We start from the raw sequence: 20,126 nt of genomic DNA, 5'->3' as shown, positions 1-20,126 counted from the left end.
AGCCAGAAAGCATAGGTACTGACAAGTGGTCTGTGGTCCCCACCTGCAGAACCACTCCTTTATTGAGTGTGTCTTGCTAATTGCCAGTAATTTCCACCTGTTGTCTATTGAATTTGCACAACAGCATGTTAAATTGATCATCAATCTGTGCTGCTTCATAAGTGGACAGTTTGATTTTTTCAGAAGTGTGAATTAATTGAAGTATTATCGTGTTGTTTAAGTGTTCCCTTTAATTTTTTTTAGCAGAGTATATTACAGGCTTCCAAAGAGGATGAAAATGTGCTTTGGCAATTTTAACAAGATCCAAATAAAGAAAAAACTCCTTACCGGTTTCCTTGGCTTCGATAGTCAAATTGTACCAGTCTGTAGTTTCTCGGTCCAAAGTTCTAGCGATAGCTATGGTTCCATTGTTAGGGTCTATTTTGAAAGCTTTGGTGGCATCGGTCTTTTTGTTGATTGAGTATCTGCGGAAAAAAAATAAATTCACAGAAATGGCACATTTAGCAAGGATTTTTGGTTTCTGGGCAAAGCCAACATTGGAAAACCACAGGGAAATGAACTAGACAAACTGCTCAATTTTCCTTTTCTTTTATCTGTTAACAGATTTCCAGCAAAGCAAGTACACACACAATCCAGCGACAGAAAAGTGACACAATATGGTGAAAAGACAGCACCTTACACTGATAAGGGATTTGTTTTTTCTTCAAGTCAGTTTAAATTAATATATTATTTTTCAAACTGTTCTTTAACCCTTGAGGAAAAGAAGTAAGAATATTGTTGAACGAAAAGTATAACTGTACAAAAAACTATTTGCATTTTTAGTCTTTAAGCCTGAAATGATAATTTTTATTTTATCCTTCCATTATTATTTAACTTTAAGGAATCTGAATTATCTATATAGTATCACCCATAGTAACAAGATAACCAGAACTTTACTGTAAAAAAGATAATGCTTCACAAAATAATAATTTAAAAAAATCCAATTGTCCCAAAGTATAGGTAATTCATAAGCTAGTAGACTGTATTTAAAACTACAGACACAATACTAAACAGCTCAGGCTGTAATTTCTATTTGAGAATCATGCCTTCTTATCATGCAGTGCTGTCTATGGTCATAAAGATGAAAGCTAATTAGTATTTGTTTCAGACATACTTTATAAATATACAGATAGCTGTGAGTTAGTCCCTTAAAACAGGGGTCCTGCAGGGGTTACCAAAGCAAGCCTTCACAAGTGGTATACAGAGTTTTACACCCAAAAATCCTACCAGCAACACTAAGGATTTAAACCCAGATTTAAACTCCAAGTCAAAGACTTTACCTGCAACACTACAGACAGAGTAATTGTAAGGATGACAGCGAAATCGCTAAATTCTTTACAGATTTAAAATGGTTCATGTTTGGATCCCTGTAGAATAATTTATGAATTTGAGCTGTCTGAGAATTAAAAGCACAGGGAAATTAATTCCCTGTGTTTTTTTGTCTATAAGCATTAAAAATATTTGTATATTTTGCTGTAAGATGATCCTGGCATTAAAAAAAATGGATAACTTCAGTGACAGGAGTATTATTTCCTAAATGTGTGTCTTTAAAATAAACACACATATAAAACTTACCTGAGTTTAAGGTGAGATCATTTCTGTGACCTGATACAAAGAAGGTCTGAACATGGCAAACTTAATCATATTTACTGGAACTCTGGAAACCTCTGAAATGTCAGCCTGAATTTATTAATCAATGAAACACTGTCACCGGAGGGACAATAATAGACGGTGCACTGAGCATGATATGCAGCACCTGCCACTCTTAAGCTCTGCTGAGATGGACTACAGGCACCGCTTGTACCGCTGTCTCCTCTGCAACGTGCCCCACTTGCAAATTACTTCAAATCTCAATTCCATATGCCGCCTCGTACAGTGCTGTATTACATTGACATGTTCTCTGCAAAGTCTCTTTGCGATAATACCGCTGCAATAGATAGAAAAGCCTGTGAGGTGTAAAAAAAAAAAAAAAAAGGAACTGTCATTATTTATTCAGGAGGGCTCATTTCCCGCAAAGTATTATGAGATAAATATGACCATGTTCAGGGTATCCAGAGACCAAGGGGGTAAAAATGGATGCAGTGAGCCAGTAAGCCTGTATGAAATGGAATGATTTTTCATCCCGCAAAGGAAGTTGTCTCCAGGAGTTGCAGCCTGGGTGTCTAACCCGTCATTATCATGCTGGTTGTTGGATACTGGATGGCAGATGCCAAGCCCCCCCCCACCCATTCTTTATACAACTCACAATACCTCATGGGATTGTTGACTGCGTCGGTGTCTCTGGCACTAACAGTGCCAACCACTGTTCCCACCGCTGCATTCTCAGGGACCTTCCACTCGTAGAGTGCTGAGAAGAAGACAGGTGGCTCGTCTACGTCCTCCACAAGAATCTTCACCTTCGTCCTGTCACTGAACTCATCTAGAGTTAGAAACCGAGTGTCTGGGTGGTCGTTGGCTGCCTCTGCCATCATCACGTAGCGTCTCTTGGATTCATAGTCCAAGGGCTGTGAAAAATCACACAAATCTAACACTTTATACCAACTCTTTGGTTCACATCAAATAGAAGTAATAACTTTTTAATCTTGTTTCACCGGATTGTCCCTCGGAGGCGTAATCCATTGGTAGTAAGACAGATTTAATGATGTTGAGCAATTTTCAATAAATTGCCAGCTGTGAGCTTAGTCTTAAATACTGCTATGATTTTGAAAAACATTAAGATGTGACTAATAGGAAAGCAGCAGGAAAAACATTACCACACTCACACAGTGACTCATAAACTGCGTCGATATATGTTTTCTCTTCCATTTCCTTTAACTAGAAAATAACTGTTGACATGGCAAACAACAAATTACTTTCAGTGTTTATGCAAAAAAAACAATATCTAGACTCAGTAGTTACAGCCTTGTTTAAATAACACATATGGTTGCAACACAAATTATTATAATTATCATTATTTAGAACTATTTGTTTAAACTATAGTTTATCTACCTTATAATGTATTATAATATTTCACTTTTCATCTAACATGGCTAAATAGAGAAAAAGACAAAACAACCAATCATGCATACAGAATCTACACATGCAGAGAGATCATTTTCATACAGAAAAAAAATCAAATGTTGGATTCACACAATGGATCATTTTGCTGTGGATACTGCAAAGTAACTAGTTATTCAAACTATGCAGTTGCTTTTTATGTACTAAAATGTTGTTGCATTTAGATAACATCTCTTTTATTGAACCCTTAAATCCCACAACCTGTTATCAAATATAAAATGTTAATAGAAATGAATGCTGTTCTTCATTACTTTAATTAATTAGCTAAAGAAATTGAAAAATATCTGATAAACATACACTGTTCTACATTATTTCAGAGTCTAGTGGGACAAGTGAGCCGAGAATATACCAAAAAGTTCTTAAGTAAATAATCTAGATGGGAAATAAAAATGTATAATTTTCATTTTTCGAGTTCATTTCTTAACCTTAACCTGGTCTTTGTTTTGGAGTTCATTCAGTAGATGTAAAGTTTTGTATTTTTTACCCTCTGCTAAAGTTCATGTTTAACATTTCCTCCATGACAGTGCAGCTGCACAGTGCTTGCCCACTTACAGCAAGCCCACACTCCACTCTGTCAGGTTGAGACTGTCCACTTATACCATTTTATGACTTTGTTATCCTATTGAGTGATTTTTCACACCTCTATGACATTTTAAAAGAAGCAACTAGCTTTTAATGGTGGCTATTCTGTAAATCAGGTTATGTGTAGTGTTACTTGTATTCTAGATACAATTAATATTTTAATACCTGTGGCCCAATTTTAACAAGTGGTTTAAGATCAGCTCAGCACAAATAGTACTTTCTACAGATGTCTTATGCTTATTTGGTCGTCACACACCTACACTAAAACTGAGCTGTTTTCAACTCCAAGGTGTTTCATTTTGCATTCTTCGTGTTGGCACAGTTTGAAGCAGTGTTGCTTTGCAGCAAGAATGTCTAGGGTTCAATTCCCAGCCCAGGGTCTCTATAGAGGGCCTTTGCATGCCATCTGCAACTGATTTTCCTTGTATGTCACAGCAAGGGAACTAAAGAAAATGTACAATTTAAAAACAAAATGGAAGACTTTGATCATGAGTGTTAATATTGATTTTTAGGAAAACTTTATTATTTATTTCAGCTATGAGTCTTTAGCATCTTGTCATTTTTATGTGAATTTGGATCTTTCAGATTAATTTGAGAGAGACATTTTAATCATGTTTCTCATTTTTGTCATGGTTTTGGTTCTGTTCAGTTTTATCTCTAAGTTTTCATTGCTTTCATTTCCATTTTGTGTTCTAGTTTTTTTTGATTGCATATAAGTTCTCTGCCCCGTTGTGTCAGTCTCCTTTTCCCTAGCTCCATTCCTGCCTCCTCTGTTCACACCTGCTCTCAATCTGCTTATTAGCCTTGTTTCTCTCTCCCACATATTCTCCTTCTGTTCACTCACTCTTTGCTGTTTTGTCATTATTTTTTTGCCCCTTGTTGAGAGTATTCCTAGTTCTCAGTTATTGTGGAATTTGTGGATTTATGTTTTTGGATTTTTGCTTCTGTTAAACTTTTTTGGATAATGAATCTTCAAGTAACCTCCTTCAACTTCAGTCTGCATTTGGGTCCTCCTGTCAAACCTCCAGCCCACTGTGACAGACTGTAGCTTAAAACTCTATTTATATTTTTATTTTAAATGTTTTTATTATATATATTTACATATATATATATATATATTTTTTTTTTCTGTTATTTTTTTCCCCTCATCCATCCGGTATAATTTTTGAATTTACAATTAAATTGCTAAATTGATCTGCCACGCTGTGTTGCAGACAGTGAACCAGGAATATGTTGTACCTTGAAATAGAAAGAAAAAACAACAACACTAAAAAGTATGGGACCACTTATAACGCAAATACACTACAGTTACAGATTTATGCTTTGGCGCCTTGTAAGGCTCAAAGACATGAATTTGTAACTGAATCTTGTAGCCATGCTTAGTTTTTTAAAGAAAACCGAAAGATTTTAGATTTTTTCTTCAACAGTTGAAATTTTCCAAAAGTATATTTCCCATTACTGAAGTATTTTTTTTTTTTTAAATCCACATTAATTAAGGATGAAAAGTATAGAAGTTTCATAAGTATAAGGGTATTACTCAAGTAATGGTTACCAAAAAAAAACAAAACAAATACAGATCAAATCCTGTCACAATTATAATTTTTAACAGATTCTCATTCTGAATATTAGTCACATATTGGGAGGTTGTAGAATTTAGAGAGTTCTTATCCATAAAAAAGTAAACTTTACATTAAATAAGTCTGTATGTCTGATGAAGTCAAGTATTCCACAGTGTTAAATGTAGATTTCTTTTCCATTCAAACAAGGTGCAGATACACAACAGCATGACAGGGGTATTGGAAAATATCCTGGGTGATAAAAAAAAAAATTTCCTGTCTTTTTTATTTGTGTTCATTACTGTCTTTTTTATTTGTGTTCATTATATTTTTCGGGTAATATACCTTTAGAACAAGAAATTGAAGAAAAAATTGTGGTCAGAAATTCTTCAATTACTGTAATACGTACCTTGGCCAGAAGGACCACTCCTTCCTGTGTCTCTGGGTTTGTTTGAATGATAAAAGTAGAGCTTTCCTCCAGGTCATCCTCCAGACGGTATGTCATTTTGGCATTAATGCCTACGTCTCCGTCGTCTGCCATGATTCTGCCCACTGTGGTCCCAATGAGTGCATTTTCAGGCAAAGTAAAGGTGTACTGAGCTATAAGAAGGAAGAGGTTACATTTAGTCAAGTTAAAACAACAAACTATCTTATTTGATTGGAATTTTTATTTAAAGACCAATACCAATGCACAAAGATATAATCTGGAAGGAGAATGATACAGACTTTTTTTAGCTTAACTCATATGATATTGCGAAGGTTCACAGATGAATTGTTGTGTTTAAAAGCAATATAATGACAAAATACCCGAAAATGTATTCATTCAAAGCTACAGTTTAGATAATGGCTTCAAATAATGATTATTTTGCAAATCGATTGATTTTTTTTTTCTTTCAATTAACCGATTGATAATCTGATAGCCAAAGGTTCCTTAAAGAAGATTTTTACCAAATTAAACCAGGTGAAACGAAAACACTACATGTGAAGGTCTGGATAGATCATATTGACAGAAAAAAAGTTTTTTTTTTCTTTTTTATCTTAAATACAAAATGTTTATATTTATATGTATATACATTTTTGTTTCGATTTTGGTAACATTTCTGCTCAACAATAGATTGATCTGTTACCTAAAGGCATATTTTACAGTCTCTAAACTCCATTTAATGGTTAATCGATTACTAAATTAGTTGACCATTATTTCAATAATCCATTAATCATGATTAATCTGATTAATTCTTTCAGCTCCAGATTAGATCAAAGCATATTTAATTTTTACAATGTGCTAATCTATATTTAAAAATCTTTGGTAGCAACAAAAAGGGGTACAAAAAGGTGAAGTTCTATGTATGATTTTGCAAATGCCATTTCACAAGCAGAGAGACACTGTTTACAGGAGGTAACTGGAAGTTGTTAATAGCCAGCAAATAGATTCTGCAGGTTTCTAAAATGATAAGAGAGAGAACATGGTAGTAGATGTTCAATATGTGTCAGTCACAGATGAATTGTGGCAAAACCCATATAATCCGGCCTAACTCTAAAGGAGATGAGAGAATCTGATAGCATCTTCAAGCAGTTTTTTTTTTCTTTTTTTTTTTTGCAGGACTGGCACTACTGGGAGCAACTCAACAGGCAACCAGCTGCTCTTACAAAATAGCCCTGCTGATAATTTGTAATTATGTGACAATGCAGAGGGCAAAATACAAAGTGAAGTGCAGCCATCTAATATTAATAAGGCCTTTCTTTCAAAAAACACAGAATCCATGGGATACACTAGCTTCTGCTATGAATTGGAATGTGACATTAATAGTTAAAAGCTCAATCCTAGCTGACTCTTTCCAGCTAAATTGATTTCCTCCTACTGCAGTCGTTTAGGGAGGTTTATCCCTGAGAAAGCTTGGTTTGTTTCCAAAGGTCATGGGGAATGTCCTTTCATGTGTGAATGATTAAATTCATCCAGCATGTGGCACATGTACGTGTGCACACGCAGATGTGGGCAACGTCCCCATCTCATCTTTCGACTGTCTGCTTTTTAATTTTGGGTTGCCGGCTGAATGCCATGACGTGCAGAGTAGAACGCAGCGCTAGAAGCAAAAGCCGCCCACCCGGACCAGAGGAGCGGGATCAAATAAATACCTTGTAGGTATAATATTAAACATGTCCTCAATGTGATCTGTAATGCTTTGTACACTGTCATTGATTCCCTGTGTGAGGATGTGTGTGTGTGTGTGTCTTTGAGTGTATGTATTCTTCTGCGTTTGCATCACTGCAAGTCATGTAAGTGACTCACGCTTCTGAAATGTGGGCCCATTGTCGTTTATGTCAGTAAGGCTGATGGTAACCGTAGTGGAGGAGGAATAACCTCCGCTGAGGCCCAGCATGTCTTTCACCTGCACCACAACCAGATACTCTTCCCTGGCTTCACGGTCCATATTAGGCCAAGATGTTACAATGATCCCTGCAGAATGAGAAAACACATAGAGATAAACTGGAAAAAAGTTAAGGTTTCAGTTCATTAAATGTCTTTCTGTGGGTGGTACATATGTTTCATTTAACAAAATATAAGTAAACAAAGATTGCCTGAAGCACACATTTGGAGCACCAGCTACAATAGTCATCAGGAATTTAATTAGCTAAAAAATAAATGTTAAGAGGTCTTTGGGATGACTAAATACGTCTTCTGTCTGGCCAGACTGGAGGCCGTTGGCGACAGTAAACCGGAGAACAATTTCAGAATTACACCAACCCAATGATACCTTCGAGGCCATCATTTCCAGCAATGAGTCATGTAATTTTATGATTACATGACATTAAACTTTTAAAAGCTATTCTGAAATTAAATATTTGTTCAATTTACCGCCTCACTTTAAAACTCATCTCACTTTTGCCAAAGATTTGATTTCTTATGGATTAAATCTAATCATTACTATACTATAAAAGCAGATTTTTTAGGAGTGTTCAGTGATGACATCATCACAATAAATGCTGTAGATTAATATTTTAAATACTTATCTGGGACAGAATTTCATATTAAATGACTGAATATGGCATATGACTTATATTCAAAGAAACATTGAATCATGCTAGAATGGAATTCTAGAACATCTTACTAGATAAAGGCGCTACAATGTTACACTAAAGACTACAAGACTACATTGGACTACATTGGTAATGGCCCTACAATACATGTAAACAAAACCAATAAATTAAATAATGACCAGTGCTTCAGCTGGTAACACCTTTGTTGTCATTGCCAGTCATGTGAAAACCTCATCCTGATTCAAGTTTAAATAATCAAAATAGCATTGAGGGGGCTTACTAATGGCAAATACTGTAGTAAATAGCCTGTTCTTGTAAATTGCTTGATCAAGTCCAAGTACTCCAAAGTGTTTTACACAGTGTTTAGCCATTGACACATAAGGGTTAGGAGTTGTGATTTTTCAAGGTTGACTATAGTAAATGTTGAAGTCCAGTCAAAGCCTCATGACATGATATTAAGTTAGGAGGGTTGGTGTGGAGCTGATAATGATTTATAATGCATCTTCCTGCATCAACTGCCTTGGTCATATAAGGCAGATCTAATCTGAGTTAATAATTGTGTTATTAACTCAGTTATTGCACAGTTGCTGTTGCCCGACTAGCTGATTGCTTTCCTGGTTTAGGAACACTAAATTCAACCTGTAGTTTAGTTATAGTATATAAGACATTTCACAATTTGCCATTTCATTTATTTCTTTTAACTATGCACAGAATGGGATTTCAATGAATTCACTAACCTGAGTATTGCTCGTGAGTTTTGCCGTCTGAGCAGCAGCCCCTTCCTGACTTGTGAACACGGCAGATGTAGAAAAGTATAAACTAGAAGGCTCCCTCAAGGAAGCCCCTACCTTAAAGCACTGTACCAGCACTGTAAACAAACAGCCACTTTCTCTGATCAGAGAGGGGTGATTTGAGGCAGTGTGAAATGATTCTTGCTCAAAACTAAGACAAGATGGCTCTTTTAGCAGCTAATCTGCACAGTTTAGCAACGTCTCCTTTTTAACTAACCTCGTTATTGTGATGTTTTTTTTTGTCTGCTTTTTTCTTTGTGTTTTTTGGGGGGGCTGAGAGAGGTTTTGGACTTTGTTGTTTTTTTATTTACTACTTCATGAGATACTGTATGATGTACCACGTGGTAGTAGCACCAAGAACCAAAGTTAGTCTGTTTGTGTGGAGTGTGCAATAAAGAACTTTGAAAATATATACTTAATATTAAACGCTGTCTTTGCTAAATGGTCCCAAGAAACAGCTCTATGAGAGCTGCAAAACAATCAGCAAACACGTCTACATTTTAATGTTTTAGACCGTTTTGTTGGTCATTTCTCATTCTTAATAAAATTATCCCTAAATACAGAGTGCTCAAAAATAATAACATTTTGACATTAAATACACAAAACACAAACAAAAAAATACAGACTACCTAGATAGTCACTGAAATATAAAACCAGCCATTTCAAGTGGAATATTTATATAATGGAATTTTAAATCAAATTTGAAAAGCATTTTCTAATAACACATTTCAAATTGAATTATTTATGAGGACCTGTAAATTGTATTTGTTAATCCATCATTAAATACTGGAATTTGAAAATGTATTTTTAAATACTGTTAATACTTAATGGGGATTTAAAAACCAAAATTCATAAATCTATGTATGAATATACCTCTCCTAATCATATTAATAAGGAATAACCTTAAATTTCAAATTAGGAAAGATATTTATAATCACATTTATCTGATGTTTATAATTTTTAATGACTCCCTAGGACCTCCTTAAAAAAACAACCTGGCATAAGTGGTGCAAATGTCATCTAAATGCAGCACATTCAGGAGGTAGTACAACCTCGGAAACTAGATGAGCAAACTGAAAAAATGACAAACAATTTAAAATCTAGACAAAAAAAAAATCACTAACACAAAAACAAACCACCCAATAAAAACAAAAAAATGCATCAAATAAAACAGAGAACAACAAAGTGGAAATATGCTGCAAACACAAAATTAGCTGCAAAAGCATAAATCATGCCACACACAAAACACATACTCATCCCTACTGACACTGTTCAGCAGAGGATTTATTATTTCCTATTCACGTTTATATATATCAATCTGAGGAAGATAAGAAGTATTGGGTTTACACTTATCAACAGTAGTTGATAAGTGCCACAGTGGCAGCAGCAGACACCGAGCTGAGAAGGTCCTTCTTACATCCGGCAGGACAACTGAGCTGTTCTTAGTAAATCCTGCATAAAATGTTTTATTGGTAGATTTAGTTTTGGTGTTTGTGTGACTGACGTTGGTATAGAAGATTTATAATAATACAGAACAAAACGTGTCCCATATTGATTTAAAGCAGGACACACCCTTTAACAGCCTAATAAAGGTCTATTCTGTATTTCAGGGCAATCCTTGAATGCACAGGGGCCAACAGAGACTCTGACAAGGGGTTGCTCTTGTTAAAGTAAAGGTCACTCTACCAGAAAATCAGTATAACCTTATACAATCTGAATATACTATTATATATATATATCTAAATCTTAATAAAAGGTACATTTTAAGGATTCAGTTTTTTTGTTTACAACACATACTATTTTATGCTCTAGTTGCCACATGGGGGGAAAGGTTTGTAATGTCAGATATATGTTTCTGTTACTACACAAATAACTAAATAAAACAGCATCTAAATACATGACAGATAGGTTGTCAGTGTATTAACCTTCCAGACCACACAGGTCTTCTAGTTCCAGCCTACTCTGTACATCCAGAACTGGAACCAAACATAAAGAAGCAGCATTTATTTCTTATGCTCCATTTATCTGGAGCAAACTTCCAGAAGACTAAAAGTGCTGAAAGCCTGAGTTCTTTTAAGTTAAACTAAAAATCCATTTGTTTAAAACTGTTGAAGTTAAATGTTAAATGAGATATCATTAGTTTAAGGTCGTGGTCAAAATGTTCTACTTGGTTTACTACCTGCCTTTATTATATTTTTTATCTTCATTGTTTTTTATTCTGCTTTTGTTTTTATTCTATTTTGTTGTTCAATTCGTGTAAAACACTTTTAATTGTCTTTGTAGTGAATTGTGCTTCATAAATAAACTATAACTTTCGTGCCTGTTCTGTGACAGAACGTTCAGAGCAAGTATTGCTGTTAATAACACACGTTATAGCATTCCCACTTAAAAAGCATTTTCTTTAACTGTTTCTATTTTCTATGAAAAAATAATAAGTTTTCTTCTTTTTCTATTGCAATGATTAGACAAAAAAGGTATAAAAAGAAAGTCTAGAAATCTTGAATTCTAAAAATTTTTATAAAACAGGCTGAATCAAGAGTGAAATAACTTTTTTATATAGTACTACATTGAAATTCGATATATATATAACAGACAAATTAAGAGCAAACTTAGAAAAACATAAAAATAAAAAAGGGGTAAAGTATTTTGCACATTTGCAACTATTTGTGTTATGGTTCTCCCTATTTGGACTTTGTATTTAAGCTGTGTTGAATTTTTTTTTTAGTTACTCTCTGTTGCCGCTTGTGCCTCTTATTCATATACAGTAAGATACGCAAAACAATCATTTCCCAGTATGTCTTTAATTTTTATGTCTTTAAGTATGTCTTTAATTTTTTTTGTCTTTGTTTTTTCCCTAGAAGTTTTTTGTCTTCATCTTTAAATGTTAAGCTAATACAACTCTACATTTATTTCTAACAGATCATCTGAGTTTTTTTAGAAATTTAAAAAATGTGCAGATTTTAGAAGAGAGGGTTGCCTACTCCTTTAATTTAAGAAGAAACAGTGAGCTTTGTTACAACTCTGTTTTGTCCTCTCAGCTACTGCATTGATTTGCATTTTAAATTTCTTTGGCGTCAATGATGCCCCCTTAAAGCTATTCAAAGTTCAGGTCAACAATGTGTGTGGGAAGAGCTCTGGCTGACTGCGGTATTAAAGTAGAATTTATCATGCATTCATAGAAAGGTGTTGAATTGCATTTTTGGTGAAGTAAATTGTACTGAATAAAGGCTCATTTGTCACCAGCCTAGTTTAAAGTTGGGGAGGCCATGGAGTCCTATCAAAAACAATTTGCAGTGCTATTTCAATTAAGTTAAATACCACTAGAAAGGCCAATCTATTTCATAACCGAAATGAATTCCAAACTGAAACATTCACTCTGTAGATTAATTACACAGCATATCAAACCTTAATTTCTGTTCATTTTATTTATTATAGTTTCATGGAACAAGAGAGGGAAATAGAATTCCATAAGAAAAGAAGTCCAGTCTAGTCTATTATCTTAGTTCAAATAGGGGAATTCAGGCATCCCTGCTTCAGGAGTGGCTTAACACAAGGAAAACAACAGTTGAAGTCTATGCATGATGAGTTCGCTCTTAAAGTATAACGGAAATATTGCAGTGTAAAACTCCAAAAGAAACTTGGCTTCCCTGTTTCTTCAAGGCTTCTGTTACAGCACAGGTTATTCTTCCACTAAACTTTCTATTAATATGATTACATACAATACTCTGTGACAAACAAGCTTGCTCTCCAAGTTCTTACATTTACTTTTCATCATTCCCCTTAATATTACTTTTAGTTGTGCACCTGTTTTTTTCCTCCACACTTTCTCCTTCCCATAAATTTTCAATTAATTTGCTGGGAAAGATTCCTCTTTAACCATTTTGCTCATTAGGTGATGATCTCTTGTAATCTTGTGGAGGGGTTAATATTAGATTTCTCTATTTCGGTGTCTAAGCATGCCACATGATGTGGATTCTATAGAAGCTCTGTATTTGAATAATTTTCTAATTGCTCTTATGTAATCATCTCTTCATCCAACAATTTTAATTCTGGATTGTCATTAGCTGTAAACCACAAATATTAAATTTAGGGACAAAAAGGGAATTCAATATCACTTTCCATATAATAGATCTATATCAGAAGTTTTGAATAGAAAGATTAAAACAAGTGAACTTTGATTGTATTTTAATGTATTGGTTGAGAATCCAACTGGAATATATTGCTCTCATGGAGATAGTAATCTTTGCAAATTTAGGCCTAATTTCTGAAAATCAAATGTCAATTTATTCATCATACCTGTCTTTGGCTGCACAGAGAAGTAGGGCTCCCCCTGCAGGATGGAGTAGATAAGCTTAGCGTTGTTGCCAAACATGGGATCATCCGCATCTGTGGCTGTCACCTGGGCCACGGTTGTCCCTGTAGGGGCAAGGAGCGGATTGCACAGTCAGAGTACACTCAGGCAGCAGTTCCAGTCGACAGGGAAATAAAGTGATTATGCCACATTCCCGCAGGGTCTGTCTGTCTGACTCAGGAGGTGGAGGGGGAGGTAGGCAAAATGGAAAAAGCAGAGAGCAGAGGGAGGCTAAGGGAGAGTTAGTGGGGGGATGTTGACAAAAGAGAGAAGGGAGTAGGGGGTGGGTGTGCACTGGCCTTTCACAATATAGAGCAGGTGTGCGTGACAACCTTTCCAGCCCTGTAGCGACACCTCTCTATCCTATTGCCCCAGGTTTTCGCTTCTTGATTCGGTTTTACTTCACTATCTTTCTCACTTGCCACCTCTCTCAGCTGACCATATCCTTGCCCTCACCTTGCTTTCTAAAATACCTTCCTCACGCCTGCTCTCTGTCTTATTCTTTCTTCCATGTGAGTGGTCCGTCTTTCATTCACAGGCATGGATTTAATGCTGTGTTTCATATTTTCAGATGCCCTCACTCCAACCTACCCCTTTTGACTTTCCATCTCTGAGTCAAATTTATTGTGATTTATTACAAAGGGTGGGGGTTGGGGACTGGGTATTGTATAGTAGAATCCAATTACATACTAAATTAAATGGTAATATTTTTGCTATGAAATGCAGTGGTTATAATAAGCTTCTTTAAGAAATCTATCGATAAAGGAATTCAAGTCATGATAGAGAATCCAATACTTTCGACTTTCTGGATGGGAGGCAGATGACAGTCACTGATAATGCTTTGTTCCTGGTCTTCGGTTAGGAATTCATTTAAGACGGCTTCCCTTTTATCTTTGAGCTGGAAGATTGGATCAACCTCGTTACAGTGAAAACAACTAGTGGAAAGAACATTTATGAAACATACAAACCTTTACTGCTGTAATTAGAGAATTCAAAAGTTTCTTTCTGGTCCTTTTTGTATGTGAAAACAAAATCTGAAAACATGCTGGACTCATTATTTTTAAGAGAAAAGCAGGATTGGAGATGGTTCAATATTCTTGATCTACTTCTTTTGGATGGGAGTCTAATTATAACCCACTGTTTACTCTCCTTTTGCTCCTTTGTTCAGTGTAAACAACTGTGGGTGATTTTTAGCACTGTGCAAAGAAATCCCTAATCCTTTTAGTTTTTTTGTCTAAATATCAAAACATTGCTGGGTATTTTATAGGGATTTTATTTGATGGACCAACAGAAATTAGTGTAGTTTAGAATTGGGAAGAGCTTTAGAATTGTTTATTAAAATCCTGGTTTTTAGGTATTTAAATGGTCTGGATCCTCCTTATATTCCTGAACTCCTGCATACATATAATTCTGAAAGAAAGAAAGAACTCTGAAAGAGCTTTGAAGATCAGATGCTGTTGGTGGATCCTAGGACAAATCTTTTGACTGTGGGAGACAGAGCCTTTTAAATCACATCCCTTAATCTCTTTGCCTTCTCTCCATAAAGTCTGTCAGAACTCTCAATTCATTTAATTCTCTTTTAGATAAAATTCTAAATAGGCCGTTAACTAAAAATGCGCACAAGTGGACAAATCTAAAAATTGGATTCCTCATGGGTATCAAGATAAAGGTACATAAAGGTAAAAAGGGCTGAATACAAATAAATGCCACACTTTTCAAGTTGTAATCAGTAAACAAGACTGAATAACCACTTCCACTTTATAATTAAACACTTCTTTGTGTCGGTCTATCACAAAAAAGTTTTCTTTTGATTTATTCAAAAGAAAACATTTAACAAAAATCTTAAAGATTTTATGTTTGGTATTAAAAAGTGTTTGTTTTGAAAAAGACAATAAAGTGCAATTGTGCATGCATTTCTTTGTCATACAAGTCTAAGTCTACATTTGTAATAATAAAAAAAGCAAAGACAAAACATACCAACTGGGCTCATCTCTGGAATGCTGGATAAATAGGGTTCATTCAGGAACTTAGGGGCATTATCATTGATGTCTTGAACTTTTATAATGAACTCAGACTGGGGCTCCTCTGGCTCATTGGTCCTCCTGTTTATAGCCTGGGCCTGAAGGACATAAAAGGCCTTTTTCTCTCGGTCCAGCTTCTTCAGCGCGCGGATTTCTCCAGAATACTCATCTATCTCAAACGTATCTCCAGCACCTTCTCCAGATAACACATATTGGATAGTAAAATCACCTCGGTCTGAGTTAGATTTCACCTACAGAGGAGTTAAAAGGGAAAATTACATTTATTTTCCCCAAAGTACATAAAAAAACATGTTCAAAGGAAAAAACATTTTCAAGGACATGGTGGACATTCAGTTTAAAGCATTACCTGGCCAATAATACGTGAAGTAGGATCTTCCTCGCGGACAATCAGCTGCTGCCAAATCCAGTCTCTTTTTTGGCGATGGTGCAGAACAGTAGACCCTTGGGCCAGCTGCTGGCCCTCCAGACCCCAGGTATCTCTTATATCACTCAGCAACCCGCCGGGAATCATAGAGAACACTGTCATCACAGCCAGTATCCCCGGGGTGGTCATTTTTACTGTCTGTAGATGCATTTCATCCCCAGCTCCCATGGTCAAAGAATGGTGGAAAACAGGGGGCTGGTTGTGTTTGTAATCCTTTATTTATTTGGTCTGCAGATCATAATCTTGAAAGCACTGTTTCCCACCTTCTGATGTATGCAGCATCATAACTGAAAAAAGATTAAACAATTTTATTCATCTTCTAAATGAATAATTTCAGGTAGTGCTCACGAAATAGATTACGATAAATAATATAATTTTATCTGCAACATTGCTAAGGCTGCACCAGCCAGTCACCTGCTGATTAAAAGCACATAATCTTCATTTTTTAATCCTTTTGATTGTAAACATGTTATGGCACATGCTTGAATGTGTTAGATAACTTTGAGTCATTGGAGCCTAAGTTTATTGAGGGAGAATTACTGTTATTAATTAACAATAACTCCCAATAACTATCAATAATTAATTAACAATAAAATTTCAGGTAGGTGTTTGGTAAGTTAGATACAAATTCCAAACTTTTTATGTCATTTACTTGGTAGATTTAGATTTTGGGAAAAAAATAAATTAATTCAGGTAAATTCAGGGGAAATACCATGAAAGTACAAGAAAATAATCATTAGGTTTTTGGAAGTTAAGTTTCATGTTTCCATTTGTTTCTGTGAAAGTTCCAGAAAGTATCTTCTTCAGTTACCTGTAGCTAACTAGGTTCCATGAAAGTTAAAGGGAAACGGACAGACTTTGTTAAACAGCGCTCATTTTTTAAGGTTTACATAGGGATAAATATAGCATAGTACATATAGAAATGTTTAAAAAACAGAAGTTTAATTACCCTGGTAGTGGGTCAAACATTAATAATACCAGCAGCTTAAAGCAGTGCTTCTCAAAGTCACTGACCTTCTCCGCAAAACCTTCCTCTCTTGCCCCTCATTTCCTGTCTGTATTGACGACAATAGAAAGAAATCCGGTTGCACAATATAAAAAAAAAAATGCATCACACTGCTCACCATGATTGTGTTGGTGTGCTACTGTAAATCACACCCACCAACATTCCCTGGCATCTCATTTATACGTAACATGTTTGAAATATTATATGTGGGCAGAAGTAAGGCTCTTGAATGACGATACTTAAAAGAGGAAAGATGTTGCTTATCTCCAGTCATTACAGAATGCTGCTGCTTGGCTTTTTACCAATTATTCTGGTTTTATTATCTTTACTTTGACTGCAAATACATTTAAAAATTCCATTTACAATTTTTATATCAGTCATATTTTGTTGCAGTCTGAGATTACCCGGACAATGACTGAATCAAGTAAATAAATGTAAGTTACTGTACTGTTTTTAGGATCTGTACTTTACTTCAGTATTTATTTTTCAAAGCACTTTTTATTCTTACTCTCTACATTTCAACATAAAAATATGTGCTTTCCACTATCTAAAAAAAAAAACATGTTGCTTCTTTACATATTCAAAAAATTATTTCCAGTTGCACCAAAACAGAGGGGAATTAATGAGCATGAAGAAAATCTATACAGTTTGTATATATAAAAACACTGACAGAAACATGGATGAAGACAGGGGGCTGAGAAACATTGCAGATAACGGATAAGATTCTGAGATACAATACAGCCCCTAAGCTCCTCAGGCTGAGCTCGTCACCCTATATTTAAGACAGTCCCCAGCCACCCTGTTGAGAAAGCTCATTTCAGCTCTATCTGTGACCTTGCAGTTTAAGTCATGGTCCAGATTTCATGACAATAAATTAGGGTAGGAATATAGACTCACAAGTAAATCAAAAACTTTTTTGCCTTTTGGCTCAGCTCTCTCTTCATCATGACTGACAACCACTCATATTCAACTATCAATCTCCCGCTCCGTTCTCCCCTCGCTAGTGAACAGAACCCCAAGATACTTGAAATCCTCCTCTTGAGGCAGGAAATCACCTCTGACCTGCCAAGTTAGTTCCAAGGTTCATGTCCTAGTTCCTGGCAGGCCAGCGGATTGAGGGAATTTTGGATCTTTTGATTGTGTCCTGGTCCTTTTCCGCAGAGCCATCAGGGTTTTGGCTCGGTACGCAGAGAAAGTCAGTATTATTCCTGTAAAGCCTGCCTCCAAGGAGGAGACCAGTTTAAAGTTCCCTGCTGTAATCCTGGTACCACGTCTTGTCCCTCAACTACTGATCCTGCCTGGTCGGAATATGGATCCCTGGATCTCTGAACTTTTCCTGCCTGATCTGCTTTCCCCTGACTGGGATCGGCTTCCCTGCATGTTCTCTGGGGGTGCAGCATCAGGGACACTCTGGGTGGCTCAGGGACGGTCGTTGGCAGTGCATCATCTGATCCTGCCTATAATTGAGAGGATGGACTGAACTATTAAACCAGGTAAGTGACTTACTCTGATAATCATCTCCTGTCAGATGATTGTGGTCATTCACCTGTTTTTCTCCCTCCAGAGTGTCAGTGACTGGGCGGTGGCCCGCACCCCTCCTGCTGCCGCTGCAGTTCCACAGCTCTGCTATTCAGTTCTTTCTGTTTGTTTTAATAAACTTTTTTAACTTTCCTACTGATTGTCTCTACTTGGACACTGGGTCCGTCTGTCCCCGTTTTATGACACTTACTCTGATAATCATCTCCTGTCAGATGATTGTGGTCATTCACCTGTTTTTCTCCCTCCAGAGTGTCAGTGACTGGGCGGTGCCCCGCACCCCTCCTGCAGCTGCTGCAGTTCCACAGCTCTGCTATTCAGTTCTTTCTGTTTGTTTTAATAAACTTTTTTAACTTTCCTACTGATTGTCTCTAATAAACATGAATACTTTTGACTCTGAGTAGTAATACTTTAAAACAACATTACGATATTATTAGTAAACATAAAGAAAAAAAGGATGGTGCTGTATAACTACTCATTAAGAATTATTTGTAAAAAAATTACTCCAATTAATGTTACTAAGTAAATTTAAATAGTTACTCTCCACTTCTGGTGAAAACTAAGGTGCATATTTAAGGAATGTTCTTAATTTTCCTATTTCAGCCCTGGTAACTGAAAACCATTGTCCACTTCACCCTACAATGCCCTGTATTGTGTTTTACGTTGGGGATGACAAGCAAGATCATCATTCCTTAAGGATGACACCACACTGTGCAGCTGACTAATGAAGACTTCTAATTAGATCAATGTCTAGGAGACATGGAAAACAGAGACACATATACCACTGACAAACTGTGAGTCAAATCGATGCACCAATTATAATGTGCAGCGAGATCAGGGTCAAGAGTGCGAGGACAATCAAAGTCAGAACCAAGAGCAAATTTGTTAGAAACTTTCATTTACTTGTTTTCTGACAGGCTTACACTACTTAATTGTCTTACTTAGATGAAAGCAAAAGCAAATTAAAGCAAACAAACAGGACGGTAACATGATATGCACAGTGCTCCTTTATTCAGAATTAGTTAATGCTATATTTCTTACTTAGCTTTGCTTCATTTATGTTATATGTCTAATTACGTTTTATTTTTGCTTGAAATTGAAAAGAATTTTCTTTTGTTTTTCCAGAAATCTTTATGAACTTGAACTGCAAAAAAATGTATGTGTTACTTTTATTTTAAAAAGAAATCGCAGCTACACACTACAATACTGTTAAAGTTGCAACTCTAATCGTAAATATCTACTACAGTAAACCATTGAGTTCATGAACCCATGAACCCTAGCTAGGTAAATAGCCATGTGCTTTGGTCGACTGCAGGTTGCTTTTTATTTTACCAAAATTCTTTCTAAATTATGCTACATCACACTTACTTTTCTTTTTTTTTTTTTAAACAGCTTTTTGCAAATTACCTTCCTTTCATCATCAACAACAGCTCAAGCTAATTTACACAGGGCCAGTTCACAACACATGTTGTCTTAAGGCACTTGACAAAGTTGATTTAATCGTATGATACAGACCAATGGCATAGCGTTGTCTGTCTAAGGGAATCTTGTGGATTGCATTGAGTGATTGTCTTTGAAGAAATGGATGAACATGTGGTGACAGTGGACAACCTCTCACATTGGAGCGGGAACAGTATCTGATGGGCTTCTAAACCTCGTCAGATAGCGTTCCTCTCTTCTTAACATGGGGGGAACGGTATCTGATG

At 35.9% G+C, this 20,126-nt stretch overlaps 1 protein-coding gene across 3 annotated transcripts in view; it reads right to left on the bottom strand.

Moving 5' to 3' along the window:
* The window catches only part of LOC107085440 (cadherin-7-like), a 40,406-nt gene that overhangs the window by 14,360 nt on the left and 5,920 nt on the right, over nucleotides 1–20,126 (bottom strand). For all 3 annotated transcript variants that reach the window (XM_015375749.1, XM_015375752.1, XM_015375750.1), the window contains exons 2-8: nucleotides 15,801–16,165; nucleotides 15,390–15,684; nucleotides 13,358–13,477; nucleotides 7,522–7,689; nucleotides 5,644–5,834; nucleotides 2,290–2,543; nucleotides 328–464 (exon numbers count right to left, since the gene is read on the bottom strand). In XM_015375749.1, coding sequence (XP_015231235.1) covers nucleotides 328–464; nucleotides 2,290–2,543; nucleotides 5,644–5,834; nucleotides 7,522–7,689; nucleotides 13,358–13,477; nucleotides 15,390–15,684; nucleotides 15,801–16,046 — 1,411 coding nt within the window. In that variant the 5' untranslated portion in view covers nucleotides 16,047–16,165. The remainder of the gene's footprint in view (nucleotides 1–327; nucleotides 465–2,289; nucleotides 2,544–5,643; nucleotides 5,835–7,521; nucleotides 7,690–13,357; nucleotides 13,478–15,389; nucleotides 15,685–15,800; nucleotides 16,166–20,126) is intronic.

The sequence above is a fragment of the Cyprinodon variegatus genome, unplaced genomic scaffold (assembly GCF_000732505.1).
Source record: "Cyprinodon variegatus isolate N-32 unplaced genomic scaffold, C_variegatus-1.0 Scaffold125, whole genome shotgun sequence".
Lineage (NCBI taxonomy): Eukaryota > Metazoa > Chordata > Actinopteri > Cyprinodontiformes > Cyprinodontidae > Cyprinodon > Cyprinodon variegatus.
This window is presented reverse-complemented; position numbering and strand designations above follow the sequence as displayed.